Below are 12,333 nucleotides of genomic sequence, written 5' to 3' on the forward strand. Positions count from 1 at the left end.
CCCCGCGCCCGCCGCGGGGTCGTTGTCGTCGTCGTCGCCGTCGCCGCCGCCGCCGCCGCCGCCCGCGTCTGGAGCAACCACCACCGGTCACAAGCAGGACCCACCGCCCAGACTGCTGAGCCGCGCGCACGCGCGCCCTCGCCGCTCCACGCCCGCTCCTCCGCCCGCACGAGCCGCGCACGCGCACTCGCTCTCGCCCCGCCCCGCCGCGGTGGCTGCTGACGCGGGTCCTCCCACTTGCGGGCTCCTGTCCACGTCCCCGCCGGCTCTGCCGAGACTCTGAACCCGCTCCAGGGTAGTGGCGCGGGCCGGGCTTGCGGGGCACACTCCGCCGCACATCCCATCCCCTACCCGCCACAGGAGGCAAGCAGGTGTTCTCACGCGCGCGCGGGACCTCACTGCATTCGCCTCTCTCCGCGGTTTCCTTCCTGCTTTTCGCACCCACTGTCCTCTCTCCATTGTCCTCTTCTGCTTTCACTCCCACTCTCGCGCTTCAGGAACTCCGCCAGGTGCTGTTCACCCCGACTTCTGCGCCTCGGCCCCGCCTGAGCCCCTGATCTGTCTCCTCTCCTCCGGTCCAAGGTCTGACGCGCGCGTCGACCGGGATGCTTCCTCGCCTCTCACCCCTGCACATTTCCCCCTAAACTCCGCCGCCCGCCGGCGCAGCGCCTGAGGGCGTCTCTGTGTGCTCCCCACGCGGTCGGCGAGATCTGGGGCGCCACGCCTAGGGCAGGGCGGTGGCCAGATGTCTGTCCGCAGGGAGTTTCCACTCGTCCATGGAGGCTCCAGGACTATCTGCTTTTGCTTTCGTTGTGGTTCTCTTTTCTCTTTCTGGCCTTGTTCTATAGTGTTTTCATCTGTTGAACTGGGTTACTCAAGTTCCATCTGAGGTTGTAAACATCTTGAGATATGGTTAACGCTGAAACCCCAGAGGGAGATCAGGGAGATCATAAACGTTAGCCAACATATTCAGAACTTCCCTTCAGCAACGTCGTTCAGCCTGGTTTGTGAAAGCGCCATGTGCAACCCTCTGAGCCGTTGGGCTTTAGCATTCTTGAAAAGTGGCTTTAAAATGTGGCTTCAAGCCATAATATGAACAAGGCCTTTCAATATCTCGCTGATTCACACAGGTCACATCATTCAAACTGAAGCAAAAGCGCCTTTAAAAGCTATCTGTAGCATTTCTCCTAAATGATGAACTGTCCTGTCACAAAGTCAGGCTCTGGTGGCTAATGGGCTGCATAACCTGTGTGCACCTTTGGTCGTTTCCCTCTTACCTGCTGAAAAAGAAAGCAATTTCACACAATGTGCCACTTCTCCAAATCCTCTACCCATGATATCTCCTCCATTGGATTCCAGCCCCATGGTAACAAAATCCGGGAAATAACATTGCCACTGTCAGACACTCTGTAGCAGTCAGTGTATTACATCATATACACTATGTAACTTTTCCTTATACTTTTTTTTTTGTGTATAGTTTTTCCCCACAACATTACCAATTCTTTCAAATCAAAGCGAGTATTTTAAGTATTTCCTCCTCTAAGACTTGCCGTTGAACTGGGCAAACAAAGGGTTTAATAAATAGGTTTATGTAACTTGAGGCGAGCATTGCTCCAGTGAAATTTGATTGTTTTTTTAATGATTAAAAAGGGAAAGAAAAGCATATCGCACTAAAACAATGGTTAGTAATTATGGTAATGATTTGAAATCCAGCTTTGGCACCATGGGGCTACCAAAAACACTGGTGGATCCTCCTCCAATTGCTGCTTATGTGGTTACAAAAGAATCATCCACAGACTTTGAGCATCCGGGACATCGTGTATCACAGAGCAGCTGGTTGGCTAAATAAGGCTGTCAGCTGTCCCTGAGACCAACCGAACCCCCTAAAGCTGAAAAGTGACCGGAAAGGACTGTCCCCAGCCTTCAGAGGTAGCGTTGGAGTGATGCTCTGTTTTATACTGGGAGCTGCTGAGGCTATATACTTTATGTAGCTTTGTGCAGAAAATGGATTAGGTTTAAGTCCGGTAAATAAGAGGCCCCCTGGGTGACTACCTCTGTTCTTTGGAATCTAACTGGGACGTGTTTTGATGGTGAGGCAAGAGGAGGTCTGTTCCAGGAGAGAGAATCCAAAGCAAGTTGCCTAGGTTTGATTATCTTCTGAGATAATCTTATGCTACCTTCTCCAGTGTCTAACTACCTTACATTTGTGTTTCCCTTCTAACATTTCCAAGCATTTTTACTTGGATTTTGAGCTCATCTTATCTTTACATAAGGGGTTTCTTGGATGGAAGGTGAGAGATTAATGTGTATTAGAATGTTTTGACCAAAGGTAATACACGTTTGATTTATTACCGAAATTAATCTCTATAACAGTAACGGCCTTGGAACGGGTGTTATGATCTACATTTTACCAATGAGGAAACAAAAAGAAAGAGGGATAATGAATACTTTGCCCACTGTTATATGTGACACTTCTCTCTGTGTGTCTTGTTTATGTCTGTCTGCCTGTCCTACTTTTTCTTCACTCTGTAACATCTAATTACCCTTTCCATTACACTTTGCGTATGCTGCTAATAAAGTGTATCTATATATTTCTTTGTACATATCTGTCTCCTATCATGTTAGGTAGGTGAAAAACGAAATTGTTCCTGGGTGTATTTGTATTTCCAGGTTCTGGCACAGTTCCTGGTCAAGACCTAAAAGCTCTGTGTGTGTTGCATCAACCAAGAAAATCAATGTGGTATGTAGTATACAGAAACACTAATCTAGGTTTGAGTTACAGCTTTAGCCATGTACTACTGACTGGTTCACCTTGAACAAGTTACTTAACCTTTCTGAGGCTTAGTTTCCTCATTGTAAAGCTAGATGATAAAAAGAATAGAATTAACTCTTTAAATTGCCTTGAGAATTTAATGTTAACACTTTTACAGCTACATAGAGCAGCACTTGGTGCATGTAAGCACACAATCAATATTAGCTCTTTTTATTACAACCTTATAGTGAAATAAGTCTCCTAGAAGGACAGCAAAAATTATTATTTAGAGGTTTGCCAATTGCTGATCTGAAGCCTTGAAGAAGCACTGTGAATTGGCAAAGTGTCTACAATTTCGATTCAAGCTAGAGGCACAAGTCTGAGCCTAGTGGATAGCCCTTAATCCTTGTGTTCCTCTGCACACCTGTTGGTGATAGAACGCCAACAGACCCTCATCTGTGACACCTGGCTCAGGGCCCAGTGTCCTAGGGTGTTATTTCAACATGACCCATTTATTAAAGCATAGTTTACCAAATAAGCGATGTAGCAATGTGGGGCTGTGCTCAATGAGCAAGGGACTGGGTTTAGATGGTTAGGCAGCTGGAAGATATTGACGTGCGATTAGAGAGATGGATTTGGCTTAGGGAAACAGAAGGAAGGCTCCAGCAGCAGGAAATGATCTTCTTCCTAACTGTACTTCAATTAGGGGCAAGTATGAGAAACAAAAACTGCCTTTGGGTAGGAGGATGGTAGGGCTGAGGGTTTCAGGTAGAGGATATCCTACCAGAGAGATGACAGTCTGATCCAGCATAAATTTTCTTCTGGGTGTCTGATGTGCATAGGCTTGTTTTGCCTGGGTGTCTGATATGCATAGGCTTGTTTTGCCAACGTCAGAGAGAAGCACAGCATTTCCTCCTCCTGCTGCTGCTGTTGCTCGAGACGACTCAGGTAGGGGGCCTATACTCATATCAGCTGGAAAACACTAGAGAAAGCCAGCTTCTAGGTTAGTTGTAAAATCGCAGCAGGCTTATTTCTTTGAGAGCACTTAATGTTTGGGGTCCTGGGAAGGCCTCTTTTTCCCTTCCCTAACTCTCCTCTTTGAGGACAGATAACATACATGTAGTGGGTTTATATTATGCACTAAGACCTTACTATGCTAATGTGTTTATTTCTATTGCTGCCAGAACAAATTACCACATATTTAGAGGCTTAAAACCACACCCATTTGTTATCTCACAGCTCCCTAGGTCAGAAATCTAGTGGTTTCTCTGCTTCTGATCCCATGGGGCCAAAATCAAGGTATTGGCTGGGCTGCTTTCCCTTCTGAAGGCTCTAAGGGAGAATCCAATTTCAGGTTCATTCAGATAGTTGGCAGAATTCACTGTCTATAGGACTGAGGTCTCCATTTCCTTGTGGGCTGCCATCTTGATGGGGGGTAGCATCTAGGGGCCTGCTTTGGGTCATTGTGTGTAGTTGCAGGTAGTAAACATCTCCAAACTAGCATTTATCTCCCTGAATCTCTAAGCAGCTCAATAAGGGAAGCATTGCTATACCCATTGTGCATGTGAACAAACTGAGATTCAAAGAGGTTTATATCAGAAGTAATAAAATGGTGCAGCTGGAGTTTCAATCTTGCTTCTGAACTCACTTTTTCTATTGCTAGAGCAAAGGAATAGTGGAAGCAAAGCAATTGTGTGATCTGTCGCTCTCACTGCAGTTCCTTCCATTGCTTCACTGGGGTGGCGTCTCAATACTGTGAGTTCATCCCTAGCATGTCCAACAAATTTCCATTTCTCCTTCTAGTTGTATGATATGTATATCCACTCTCAGCAGAAAACAGATGGCACATTCAAATACAGTTACTGAGAAGAAATTAATAAAGGAACCATTTACAAGGTTGTGGGCAGGGTTAAGGGGAAACCAATAAGGAATGGAGAAGTGTTGTTAGCTAACAACAGCCGTCACCCCTAGGTCTCTGGTTCTGGAAGTGCAAAGGGAAGAATGGTTATGAGAACCCTGAAAGAAAGAAGGAACTGAAGGAGGGCTTCCTGGGGAGGTATGACCTTCGGTAAAGTAACACAGCTACTACCAGCCTGGCAGAAAGGAAGGTGGCCAAATAAATACTGTGACTTCACTCTCCCACCCTGTGAACATCCGCTTTGGGCAAATCTCAATCAGAAGCCGGAAGGAAAGGAGTCTGTTTATGCAGATCTTGAAGTTGAGCTTTCCGGGCTCAGAGTCTGGAAGGGTGGGTAGTGGATCTGAGAGGGACTGTTCAACACAGCTGAATTCCCCCTCCCCATCCTCTTGAAATTGGGTGTGATAATGTAACTTGCTTTGCCCAGTGTGTTAGTTTCCTAATTGCCCTAACAAATTACCATAAACAAGGGGGCTTAAAACAAGAGAAATTTATTTTCTCGTAGTTCTGAAGGCTAGAGTCTGAAATTGAGATGTCAACAGAGCCACACTCCCTCTGAATTATTTCTTTGAGGAGAATACTTCCTTGTCTTTCTCAGCTTTGGAAAGATACTGGCAATCTTTGGAGTTCCTTGACTTGAGCTGCAACACTCCAATCTCTGCCTCTGTCTTTACATGGCCCACTTCTCTGTCTCTTTGTCCTCTCTTTTTCTTGGTAAGGACACCTGTCATTGAATTTAGGGCCCGTCCTAAATTCAGTATGATATCATCTCCAGATCTTTAACTAAATCCATCGGCAAAGACCCTATTTCCAAATAAGTTCACATCCTAAAATTCTGAGAGTGGACGTGAATTTTGGGAGGATGCTATTCAACCTTCTATAGCCTGTAAATGTGTTACTTCTGGGCAAAAGCATCAAGACTTAGCATGCAATTTGCCACTTTCTCTTTTCCTACCCATAGCAATCAGCAATGCTCCAGACGGTGGGTGCCCCTCAGCCTGGATCCTGAGGTGAGGATGAGGCAGAGCAGAGCCCTAGGTGACCCACAAAGGAAATGCAACAAGTATAGAAATGTGTTAACACTCCTGATGGACACCAGTATTTAATAACCATGGTCTGCTCCTTCAGAGATATTACCAGCAGCTAAAGCAGCTCTCCACTTCCTTCCTTACATATGAAAACACTCTTGAATACTGGCATTAATCAAAACCACTTTTCAGGCTCCCCGTTCCTCTTAGTCCCAACTATATTTGGCTAATGGTTTGGCCATTGGCTATATTTTACTGCAGTATAATTGCTCCTTGGGGCCAAGGTGTAGAAAAAAATAGGTTTTAAAGATAGCCTTTTGTACCCTTAGAGGGGCAAGTTTCCTAGGAAAAAAAAAAAAATGAAAGCAAGAGGGCATGAGTTTTTTGAAATTAGTTACAGAGTAGCTGTCTACATTTCAGGCTGACAGCCTCATCTCCAGGTTCAAAGGAGTTCCCCATCTGCAGCAGCCAGGAATATCTGCCAAGAAACCTTTGTTCTCTTCTTGAACCAAGACTGTCTTGATGTGTTCCTCCCTGTCCTTCTATGGCCACTTGTGCAAAATTACTTGAGACACTCTGTCTCTTTAAGTTTGTTTATTGATGTTATAGGAGTTATCTGGGTATATTTGCCAATCTACTTTTCTCCAATACTGGTCTAAGTGCTATGGGTGTCGGCCAGTGGACTCAAACTATCATTGGATGACAGGCTTTAAAAGTGAAGTGCATAAACTAGGACAAAACTGCTAGACAAGACAGATGTGTATACTTGGAATCATGAGAAAAGTTACCTGATGCCGTGTTCCTGTAACTTTACATATCTGTCTGTCTTGAATGGCAGCCTGGACTTGAAGGCTCCCATATGCCAGCTGCTGCTGCCACGGCTGCACCTTCCACCCTCTTTTGCCCAAATGCAGGCTCCATGTACCACAACAGTAAGAGGAATGGAAAAAATTAGATAAACACTGGGCTTAGAGGGATGATTCTCAAAGTGTAGCAACTAGATCAGCAGCATCTGCAGTACCTAGTAGCTTGTTAGAAATGCAAATTCTTGGGCCCTGGCTCAAACCTATTACACTCTGGAGTGGGGCCTAGCAATCTGTGGTTTAGGGAGTCTTCCAGGTGACTCTGGTGCACACTAAAGTTTAGGAGCCACCGACTTAAGGTCTGACCTCAGCAGTCAGGTGGCCTGCCTAGGAGGTGATTAATCCTGATAAAAATGTCATCAGCAACTCCATCCCCTTTGATTTGGTGGGAAAGACCCACCTATAGTACAGTGGAAAACCCGTCAGAACTCCAGCTCTCTCATGGCCCACTGGGCATTTTGTGTTAGCTGTGGTCACAAGTGCTCGTCTGGCTGTGCCAGTGCCCAGGAGACAATCCTGTCAGCTCCAAGATAAGCCTCTCATGTAGAAGCAGGATTTCTGTAAAATCTTGTGGTGAAAGGGCACATCTCCTACTTCTGTTCTGATAGAAACCAATGTGTACTTCCAAGTGGCTTGATGATCTGTTTAGTTCTATATTTAGTGAGTTTAGAAGTGGTTTAAGAAACTGATTTCACTGTAGTTTACAAACTGGCTTTCTTGTGTGTCCATCAAGGTACTTAGTTTCTGAAACCTGTCCTAATCTCGTGTGAGTTTCCACTCACAATGTGCCATTTTGATAAAATGTGCAAATCTTTCTTACGGTTACATAATCGTGTCTCTTTGCCTAGACAATGAAGTAAAGAAGGTGGATGATTCCCTGGAGGAATGATAGATCAATACCCGCTTCACCAAATGACAAATTCAGAGGCACTTCTACTTCACAGTATGTGAAGTAGAGGAGAAACGAGTCATATTCTATGATAATTCAGAAGAAAATGATTCATTCATTTATGACAGCCATATGAGCTAGGCCACCTGGAGCTGATTCTGGTAAATCAAGGTAAAGGCTTCATCTTAACCTGCACTATCCTCAAAAGGCAAGCTGCATCCTTGTCCGTGGGGTGTGCATGAGTGCTTCTTCCTCTGGAGATGTAAGAAGGGCTCCTGATGGACAAATCAGACAGATTTGCTAAAAGATATTTTCCTTTTCCTTAGTTGTTCAGATGATTCTCTTAATTTTGTCTAGCAGTACTGGATTACCTGAAAATGTATATTGGTTCCCTGGCACAGCACAAAATCTCGTGAACCAGAAATTTTTTTGGGGGGGGGGGTCCTTTTTTGCTGAAAACATTGTACTTCTGAATTTTTTCTTCCTCAGAACCCTCACTGTGTTGTGGAGTGTGGTAAGCATGTCCCCAGAAGACCAATGGAACATGCTGGTGATTTGTGCTCCAATAGTCACTCCCCAGTTTCCCTCTCTTGCCTCTTCAGGGGCTGAGTTCTATTCCTATCCAACTTCCTTTTCCTCCCCCAAGAAGTAGCTTTGTGCTAGTGGGACTGTAAGTTAGATGAAAAGCTATCAAAGCACGAAGGAAAGAAATCAATAGTAATATATGTAAGTGTGTACATGTATCATAAGTGACAGGCTCATTTCCATGCAAGTTAAAATGTTCTCAGTGCCTCTAATTGACACTCTGTGTATCTGTGTACTTGCACACTCTGATGGAAGTATGCATGGCTGGACTCACCCTGTTGAGGCACAGTGGACAGCTGCCAATGAGCTGTGATTTGATTTTGCTTCAGGGACCTCTCCATAACTACCCCAGCTGGCCCAGGCCTTTTGCTTGTTGGGAATTCCCACATCATTGGCCTCTTTGGGTTCAAGCACTGAAAGTTGTTTAAATGCAAATTATTTTCTAGGAGGTAGAAACATTATTATTCATTAATATTTGGACTTTAATGAGTTTATCAGCTTAGAAGGGAATGGGCCAGAGTCTTTTGGTAATAGAAGCCAGAGAAATATGTTTTAATAATGATAGGTGAAAAAGAAAGAATGAGATCAGAAATACTGTAGAAACTATAGCCATAGACTCAAGGAATATCACAAAGACACTAGTCACATGTTAAAAAATAAGATGGAAAAAGGGTAGTGGGAAAGTGAGGAATAACGGGCCTCCCCAAATCTACAGGTCATTTATGCCTGGAGCTCCCGGCGATACTTCCTTAAGCAAGAGTGTTTTGTAGAAACCCTTGGTAAGACACTGATATATTTCACATTTGCTGTAGCATCACTGCTTCCAAAAACTTATTCAAAAAGTTACTGAACACCTAGTACATGGCTAGGCACAGACAAAACCCCTGCCCTCATGGAGCTTGCATTTTAGTGGGGACAAGGGGAGAGACAACAGATACAATATACGAGAGAAATGTGATCGATGCCATCAAGAAAAATAAACTGATGAGGGAAGATGGGAGAAGAGTGCTATTTTAAATAAGGGAGTTGGAGAAGGCTCATTAGAAGGTGACATTTGAGTAAAAAAAAGTGAATAAAGGGTGAGCAAGCCAGGCAAATGTCAATGTGAAGATCATTTGCAGCAGAGGGGACAGTAAACATGGGTCCTGTATCAGGTGCATCCCTACCTTGTCTGAGGAAGTGCAGAGGGTAGGGGAGGTAGGGGTGAGGGAGAGGACAGTGTGGCCAGAAGAGATTGAGCAGGGGTGAATAGTAGGGATAAGGTCAGAAGATCATGGAGGGGTCCAGTTTACACATGACCTTATAAGAATTTAGCTTTTACTCTGCATGAGAGGGTTTTTGAGCAAGGCAGAAATATTATTCAATTTGTGATTTAATAATCTATTGAAGGGGTTGGCCAGAAATGGTAAATATTTTTTGCAAGCCATGAGGTCTCTGTAGCAACTCCTTGACACTGCTGTTGTAGCATAAGGTAAACTAATGAGTATGGCTGTGTTCCAATAAAGCTTTATTTAAAAAACCAGGTGGTTGGCCAGATTTGGCCCATGCTGATCCCTGGGCTTTTATAATTCAGAGGAGAGATGAAGGTGGCTGGGACCAGGGTAGTAGCAGTGGAGGTGGCAAGAAGGGGTCAGGTCCTGGCGATATTTTAAAAGTAAAGCCTGCATGATTTGCTGTTGTACCAGATGTGGGGTGTGAGAGAAATTAGAAATGACTCCAAGGTTTTGTCCTGAGCAACAGGAGAAATGGAGTCACCGTTACTGAAATGGTGAAAAACCAAGAGGGGAGCTTTGTTTAGGGGTTGCGGAGATGGGTATCGGGAGTCAGTTTGGGACAGGAAAATTGAAGATGCTTTTAGCATAAAGGAATTGGATTAGATGTTCCCTAACTCTCCTTCTAGCTCTAATATTCTATGATTCCACAACTGTGAGAAAATAAACATCTACCCTACTGGCTTCTGCTGTGATTGTGTTCTTCAGGGAGACCTTCCACACCACATTATTCCATCTTTCTCAAATGCAATTGGTGATTAAGCTGGCTAGAGATCAGTTGCTGGAAGGAAGAAACACTGAAAGGGAGGCAACTGCCAGCTGAAACTAGCAGGGGGACTTGGAAGAGCTGCTTAAATGGTATAAGTACCTGAGGAGCCTTTGAGGGCTGGAGGCAAATTCCAGCCCTATCTTTTTTTCTTTCCTAGAGGTTATTCATATTGGAGGGTTTTTAGCCAACCATCCTAAGAACGTTCAATTCGTTTTTGGAGAAAAAGCAAAGCATCTTTTTCAGCTTCACCTCCGCTCCGTTCTCAGTACGGCCACACTTCAACCTGCTCACGGTGGATACCCCAGAGCCCCGAGTCGATTTCGATGGCCCCTGGAGACTTGCAGGATACAGACAAGGGCTTTGTCATCAGCTTCTCCAGACAATTTCCTCCCTCTTCTCTTTCATCCTCCTCACTGGGAGATATGTCTTCTGTCTGCCCAAATTCTTTCCACCCAAGAAGTGGCTCTGTGCCAGTGAGGTTGTTTGCTGTGTGGAGAGCTGGCAAACCGCTTTGAGAGTGAACTGATAGTAATATATTTAAAATGTGAGCATTTATCAGAAGCAGCAGATGGAGGAAGCAGAGTGGAGCTCCCAGAACCAAGGGCAGGGAGTATTTCACTCAAGTGTGAAGCACACACCAACTAGACTCAGCTGGCACCAGCTCATGAAACCAGTGAAAAAAAGACCACCTTTGTGCTGAGTTCGGGAGGTCACAGCATTCCCTGACCGAGAGTCCTCAGTGCTTCAAAGACTGCATTCACTCTGGGGTGGGAAGAAAATCCTTCCACAGTAGCTTTCCTTAACATTTTGGACTTTCCTAAAGCTTAGTGATTTTAATTAAAATTCCGAAGTTCAGAACAAATGGAAATAGAGACCATTTCATTTACGTAGGTGTGCATTAATTCATTCAACAAATATTTGTTATATGCCTCAGACATGCCAGGAGCTGTGGAATACTCTGGGACAAATATATATGTTGTAATTCTTAAACATTAGAACTGTGAAAAATATTGTTTAATTTTTTTACCATCATCCCCACAACCCATCCCTAAAAGTGCAAATATAGTCAAGATCTATTCTATTTACTATTTGAATTAAAGAAGTATATTTTTTAGTGGTACATTTCCTCAGAGTACAAGTACCACACTCAATAGATTAGTGGGGGAAAAAACAATAATATTAATTTCAAGTTGCCTGTTTGACAAGAGTAATATGACAATGACAATGCTTTTAGAAGGCTGATTTTTTTTTTTCCCCAACAATAAACTCCTTTATAACATGAGCTAAGATAGGAGGGAAGAGGGTTTATTTGCCTTTCCCAGCCTTGATTTTCCTCACACGGAACTCCAGCTCCTTACCCTCTACCACTCTGCCATCTGCTCGGCCACACTGGCCTGGTCATGAAGCGATGCATGCGAGAAGCTTTCCCTGCTCGAGCTGCTCTTCTAGAAGACTGCTAATTTGGGCATTCTTTTTTCCTTTTATCACATTTCTTCCAAATTTTCTTTGATCATTTTTTGTTTAAAATCTCTTCTTCCTCAGGAGTCTGCTTGGCCCCCTTCTTGCGGCCCAGAGGCAGTGCATGGAGGGGCTCGGACCACTTCCTGCGGTGAGCTGTCGATATGCACGGTCCCTTTCTCTACTAGGGTCTTGGTGCGGACCAGTTCGCTGTTGGATGCGTTGTAGACAACATTAATGATCCTTCTTTTGCGCATACAACACTCGGAGCCCCAGGAGAAGTTCCCCAAGTCCAGCCTCAAGGCACGGTACTTCTTGTTGCCCCCCTTGCACACAGGGCAGTGCGTATGCGGTGGGGGCTAATCTAAGTGTTGGCAGCAGAGCGTCCCAGCTCGTATTTTTGCTTCTCGTGATAGGGCTTTCTCTTGTCCCGGGTCTCGCCGCACTTGTGCCAGTTGTCCAAAGAGATGCCCATGGCTCAGTCAGTGCTGGCTGGAAAGAGACGAGAAGGCCGATTTTAACAGTTGACCTAAGGTGTGTAGCAGGGCTCCAAGTCATGCAGCAGAGGGCCGAAAGTTTACCCATAACAGTGAAACTTTGAGAGAATGGCTGCCTTCTGTTTTATCTTTTTTCCCTTTTTTTAAAAAGGGGTTTTGAAAAGTGCCCTCAATGAACAAATCACATATTTCTTCATACTACCTTTATATAAAAGTCCCAAAACGTGAACTTTTGCACTATTACAGTGTGGAAGATATGATCCCCAATCCCCTGGTCAGAATTCATCACTCCTTTCCTAGGTG

At 44.7% G+C, this 12,333-nt stretch overlaps 1 protein-coding gene and 1 pseudogene across 1 annotated transcript in view; both read right to left on the bottom strand.

Annotated features, from left to right (window-relative positions):
• Nucleotides 1–1,365, bottom strand: part of CD47 (CD47 molecule) — a 47,433-nt gene extending 46,068 nt beyond the window's left edge. Inside the window, exons 1-2 of the mRNA XM_015594944.2 lie at nt 1,278–1,365; nt 9–68 (exon numbers count right to left, since the gene is read on the bottom strand). Coding sequence (XP_015450430.2) covers nt 9–68; nt 1,278–1,365 — 148 coding nt within the window. The remainder of the gene's footprint in view (nt 1–8; nt 69–1,277) is intronic.
• Nucleotides 1,366–11,312: 9,947 nt separating this feature from the next.
• LOC102891578 lies at nt 11,313–12,008 on the bottom strand (annotated as a pseudogene).
• Between the last annotated feature and the right edge of the window lie 325 nt (nt 12,009–12,333).

The sequence above is a fragment of the Pteropus alecto genome, unplaced genomic scaffold (assembly GCF_000325575.1).
Source record: "Pteropus alecto unplaced genomic scaffold, ASM32557v1 scaffold270, whole genome shotgun sequence".
Classification (NCBI taxonomy): domain Eukaryota; kingdom Metazoa; phylum Chordata; class Mammalia; order Chiroptera; family Pteropodidae; genus Pteropus; species Pteropus alecto.